We start from the raw sequence: 5818 nt of genomic DNA, 5'->3' as shown, positions 1-5818 counted from the left end.
CCCTCCATGCTAAATACACATTGCCCCATGTACTATAGGGCATCCTGCAAAGTGTCTCTCTGCCCTATGACAAATATTATACATGAACACTGGAGTCAAATTCTTGATGTGTCCAACACACCTGGCCAATAAAGTCTATTCTGTTTCAAATGGCAGCAGGTGTGTCCAGAGTAAGGTTTTCTCAAACATTCAATTTTTTTCAGATAGTGTCAAGTCAAGATTTTTATTTGCCATGTATGCATAAACAGACAGTCTAGGCATATAGGAATTCTTGTGCAGCTCTCCTTTGGAGTCAGGTAAGGAGTCAAAAGCCAGAAAGAACACTTAGTGGGCCACATTATTTAGAACAACTTCAGCTGTCTGCAAATATTCTCAAAAAATGACTATGGACACATTTCAAGATGTATAAACTGGAGCTGCAGTAATATCTGTGGCTAGCTTGGTCTATCAGCTTTCAGCCTCATAGATGTGATGGCCTTTAATTTGCACATTATCTTTCAGGTGAAACAGCTGTTTCAGTTTGCCGGGGCTGTCACCAGGAAAGATGAGGTGAAATATGAGCAAAGAAACTCTTATAGTAATGGTTTTAAACTGACCTACATTTTACAGAAGACAAGTGGTTTATAAACTGTAGGTAGCCCTTTTTTACCCAGTTTCAGACAAGTATAGAACATTTTTGTCAAACTGACAAAACCCTAACTAAAACTCTATATTGTAATACATTACACTACGCTAGATTAGGCTACAATTGGGGCCCACACACACACACACACACACACACACACACACACACACACACACACACACACACACACACACACACACACACACTTGCAATGCTAATTTACAAGTACTGGTGCTAATGCTAACTCGGGGTTTTTCGTCCGGTCACGTGACACAGTTCCTTGCACGTCGTAGCGGTCCTTCGAGTAGCCCCACCCCCTCTCGGGTAGGGGATGGTCTTTCCTGCAGCGGGTGCGGACCTTAGAGGGCTGGACGGGTGCGCCCATCTTCTCCAGATTTACACGGTTGTCACTGTTGGTTGCTTTTAAAAGTTACATTAATAACGGTGAGTTTTTGGCATTCACTTTTTAAAGGGTGGTGACTTTTGTCGTCTTTTGTTAATGAATGTGTTCATCGACCCGGCTTAAGGTTAACGGTACCTGCCTCATGGTTTTATTGCAGTGTGGGCCTACATTGCGGTTTGTTTCGTTTAACAGGCTAAAGTTATAGGCATTCTGTAGCACTAATAATAGTTGGTACGCTCACAGCTGTCATATTCGGGTGTAATTCAGCTAGCTTATGAAATGTGTCGACTGAGAGTGATTGTGTGTAAAAGATTTGGACTATTGTCAGAAATCTTTGAAGCAGACTACAGGCCAGTGCGCAGAAGACGGCAGGCCTACTTGCACTTTTGAACAGGTGCTGTAAACATACTGACCCTGACGTACTGTAACTTTTGATAGCGTTTACATTCACAAAGCAGCCAACACATGATCAGCATTACTTTATCTCTTTAGTCATGCACTGCACAGAGGATAGCCCAGTACTGTCCTCTGTGCAGTGCGTGACTGTGATAGACTAGTTAACTGTTGAGTGTTGTTGAAGTTTGAGTCCTGTTAGATGACATCATCATCGTAGGGCTACATGGATCAGCCTTTCCCTGACCACCGGGGAGTAAAAAGGAGTTTGCATTTGTTATTATACAGCACCAGACTCTCTCTGTAGCTGTTTGCAGAGCATAAGGACATTCCTGCAAAACTCGACAGCTATGGGGAGCTGGCCATGTGAACAATGTCCCTGCCTGCAGAATTGTTTCTGTCAAAAGCATAGCATATTTTGCACAGAAACAAATCCGTTTTTTTCCTAACTCAGGCTTTTTCTCATGGATCTCCCAGTCCCTCACTAATACAGTCAGGTCCATAAATATTGGGACATCGACACAATTCTAACATTTTTGGCTCTATACACCACCACAATGGATTTGAAATGAAACGAACAAGATGTGCTTTAACTGCAGACTGTCAGCTTTAATTTGAGGGTATTTACATCCAAATCAGGTGAACGGTGTAGGAATTACAACATTTTGGATCTCATCTTGAGAGTTGACAGCAACAGATTCCAAATGCAAATAGCACACTTGAAATGAACTTTGGATCTTTTATCTGCTCATTGTAATTGGGATGAGGGAATAACACACACCTGGCCATGGAACAGCTGAGAAACCAATTGTTCCATTACTTTTGGTCCCTTAACAAGTGGGAGGCACATATGCAAACTGTTGTAATTCCTACACCGTTCACCTGATTTGGATGTAAATACCCTCAAATTAAAGCTGACAGTCTGCAGTTAAAGCACATCTTGTTCGTTTCATTTCAAATCCATTGTGGTGGTGTATAGAGCCAAAAATGTTAGAATTGTGTCGATGTCCCAATATTTATGGACCTGACTGTATGTAGCTTCATCCTGGTTTACTGAGCCCAGCTCATTAGGATTCCTTCTGAACAGAGCAGTCCAGTCCACATGTCCCAGTTTTTCCAGCACAGATTCAGAAGGAGATAGCCAAGTGATTTGTATTTGGGTCGTTTTAACTTTTGGTTTGCTCCCTGGAAACCTGACCGACTGCTTCTGAATCTAAAAACCTCTCTGGTGCAGAAAAGCAAGTGCATTCAGCAATGAGAAAAAGACCCTCAATAAGTCGTAAACATTAAGTCCATTTGGCCGGAATTGCTAACATGTCAGCATGTGCTTTTGAGAGAGTCAAGGCAATCTAGTTCATTTGAAGGAAACATTAACTTTACCAGTGCTGACATATTACTGAATGACCACTCTCTCTCTTTTTTTTGTCTCCTCCTCTCTCTCAGCCTGCCTATACACGCAAGGTATCATATGTCTGAGTTATGTTATTCCTACTTTGGTGTGTTTACAGTGGTGGTGTGCTGTTCTTGTCTCATTTCTCTGTAATCACTTCTCTTGTGTATATGCTTTCCCCACATCTATTATTTCCCTGTGCTGCTTTTATATACACTGATTTCTAATTGAGGTTTCCATAGCAGTGTGTTTACTTTGATTTAATATTTCACCACTCACCATTATGTTAAAATTATAACAAAAAGAAAGTATTATTGTTACTGAAGCCAGGACTGAGGTCATGAGTTTTATTAATGCACCCCCTATTCTCCCAGAGAATGTTAACAGTACACAAAAATAAGGTTTCAGCAATTTATTAAATTACTTGAATTTGTCATGTTTTATTAATTCAGGTAACTGTTCAGTTATACATTTTTATTTGCCAACGTGGAGGTCTAAACAGAGTCTCTCTCTCTCACACACACATGCTCTCCCCTCACTTTAAAATGTTGAACACAAAGTCACTTCAGGTTGTTTAACCTATAAATTCAATACATTAATAAATAGAATACAGGAGACCTGACCTCAGTTTCATCAGTGGGTCTTTGTTAGAATTTTGAAAAGTATTAAGCTCTGTGTTGCATTTAGATTATCAACATACTGCAGAATTGAAATCAGGTCAGACAAATTATTTGAAGACAGATTCAGTCCAAACAAACAAACAAAAACATGTTAATTGCATTTAAGAACATTGTTTTCCTACACACCTTCCCATACCTAATTGCTCCGCTGTAACTCTTAGACAAGAGTGCATCGCTGATTAGCAGTCTGGTTCTTAAAGTTCTGACTCTGTTTATAGATATCACTATGCACAGCCTCATATTTTTATCTTCCACCAGTATGTATTCAGTGGGAGGGATCTCTGCAACAATATACACCAACAGGCTCCGGGCAGAAGGCATGGGCTCCAAGGAGCAGGCTGTGCTCTTTGCCAACCAGAACTATGAGGCACTGAAGCAACAGTGTGTGGAGTCGGGTTGCTTATTTGAAGACCCCTGTTTCCCAGCTGAACTTCCATCCCTGGGCTTCAAAGAACTTGGCCCTCATTCCTCCAAAACTAGAGATGTGGTGTGGATGAGACCCACGGTGAGAAAACAGTCTGCATACTCAGAATAGGACAAATAGTGACTGGAATGCCTCAGACCCCTGCAGCTGTTGGCATCTTATGGCATTCTCAGACCACCCCCATCACAGGGAAATTGATGCATAGATTCAAGAATAGCAGTAATTTGCTTTAGATCACAAACTGTGTTGACTAGTCTGAATTTTGAATGATCTTCATCCAGACTTATTTTTCATAGGAGCTGACAAACAACCCTCAATTCATCGTGAGTGGTGCCACCAGAACAGACATCTGTCAGGGAGCGCTGGGTGAGTTTTGTTGGTTAAGTCATTAATATTAAAACAGTCATGAAAAATACAATAATTGGATGGAGGTTCCTAAATGCATCTCCTCACTTGCAGGTGACTGCTGGCTCTTAGCAGCTATCGCCTCTCTCACCTTGAATGAGAGGCTTCTTCATCGCGTTGTTCCACATGGGCAGTCCTTCGAGGATGACTATGCTGGAATCTTCCATTTTCAGGTACAGTATGCTCATCTTCTACTCGTTGCCCTTCCTATCAAGTGCAGGACCAATCGTTTAGATTAGAGTTCTTGATTACTGTTGCATTGTGTTGCAGTTCTGGCAGTTTGGCGAATGGGTAGACGTTGTGATAGATGACAGATTGCCTGCCAAAGATGGAGAGCTTATGTTCGTCCATTCTGCTGAAGGCAATGAATTCTGGAGTGCGCTCATGGAGAAGGCTTATGCCAAGTAGGTATTGAAAGTGACTCCACAGTTGCTAAATTATTCAGTATGACTCATTAGGAAGCTGTAAACCATAAGTGCTGAAATGTGTTTTTATGTGGCAGGCTGAATGGCTCCTATGAGGCTCTGTCTGGAGGAAGCACCACTGAAGGGTTTGAGGACTTCACAGGCGGTGTGTCTGAGATGTACGAGCTCCGCAGAGCTCCCAGAGACCTGTACAGGATCATTAGCAAGGCTCTGGAAAGAGGCTCACTGCTGGGCTGCTCTATTGATGTAAGTGCTGAACACACTGCCACACCACCAAGATCAATGGTACACCATCCTGAGAGGACCATTTACATTAAAAGCACTTCTGTTTATTTCTGTGATAAAGAATTCATACTCGTATGTAGTAATTATGCTTATGTATCAATACAGATCACCAGTGCCTTTGACATGGAGGCTGTTACATTCAAGAAGCTTGTGAAGGGTCACGCCTACTCAGTCACTGGGTTGAAGGAGGTCTGTTGGTCCATGACTCTGTTGTCCTTACTGGTTCCCATTATGAATAATATTTGCAGTCCTAAGTTGTCTGTGACTCTGTGTGTCATTTAGGTCGGTTTCCGTGGCAGGATGGAACGCCTAATCCGAGTACGTAACCCTTGGGGCCAGGTTGAGTGGACCGGTGCCTGGAGTGACAAGTGAGTGTCCACAAGCATAAATGTTCCTGTGTGTTTTATGTTAATGTATTTTTTATGAGTATTATGTCTGATCCTCGGTGCCTGTTTCTCTTTGTGTTGTCGTGTGTAGTGCACCTGAATGGGGTCAGATTGACCCTTCTGAACGAGAAGACCTGCATCTTAAGATGGAAGACGGGGAGTTTTGGTAAGATATCTCACTATGGGAACTTTATGTAATGCAGGGATTTTAAAGGAATAGTTTGATATTTTGAATTATCTTCTGTGTTGTTAAAAGTTAAATGAAAAGTTTGATACCAATCTCATGCTTGTGAATATGATGCTGCAGTCAGCAACGGATTAGTGTACTTTAGCATAAAAACTGGAAACATGGGACCCTTACTCTTACCATAGGTTAAAAAAAAAAAAAAAAAAAAAAACCAC

The 5818-nt window shown here is 41.7% G+C and overlaps 1 protein-coding gene across 3 annotated transcripts in view; it reads left to right on the top strand.

The window, feature by feature from the left end:
• Positions 1–956: 956 nt before the first annotated feature.
• Positions 957–5818, top strand: part of capn1a (calpain 1, (mu/I) large subunit a) — a 10617-nt gene continuing 5755 nt past the window's right edge. Inside the window, exons 1-10 of one of the 3 annotated variants that reach the window (XM_020602540.1) lie at positions 960–1069; positions 2865–2882; positions 3750–3996; positions 4212–4281; positions 4375–4493; positions 4591–4724; positions 4823–4991; positions 5136–5219; positions 5313–5398; positions 5508–5582. In XM_020602540.1, the coding sequence (XP_020458196.1) occupies positions 3751–3996; positions 4212–4281; positions 4375–4493; positions 4591–4724; positions 4823–4991; positions 5136–5219; positions 5313–5398; positions 5508–5582 (983 nt within the window). In that variant the 5' untranslated portion in view covers positions 960–1069; positions 2865–2882; position 3750. Of the gene's footprint in view, positions 1070–2864; positions 2883–3749; positions 3997–4211; positions 4282–4374; positions 4494–4590; positions 4725–4822; positions 5220–5312; positions 5399–5507; positions 5583–5818 lie in introns of all 3 variants that reach the window. The other 2 variants (XM_020602521.1, XM_020602531.1) reach the window with 2 other exon arrangements.

The sequence above is a fragment of the Monopterus albus genome, unplaced genomic scaffold (genome assembly GCF_001952655.1).
Source record: "Monopterus albus unplaced genomic scaffold, M_albus_1.0 scaffold3.1, whole genome shotgun sequence".
Taxonomy (NCBI): domain Eukaryota; kingdom Metazoa; phylum Chordata; class Actinopteri; order Synbranchiformes; family Synbranchidae; genus Monopterus; species Monopterus albus.
Note: the sequence above shows the minus strand (reverse complement) of the source record. Positions and strands in the feature narration are given on the sequence as shown.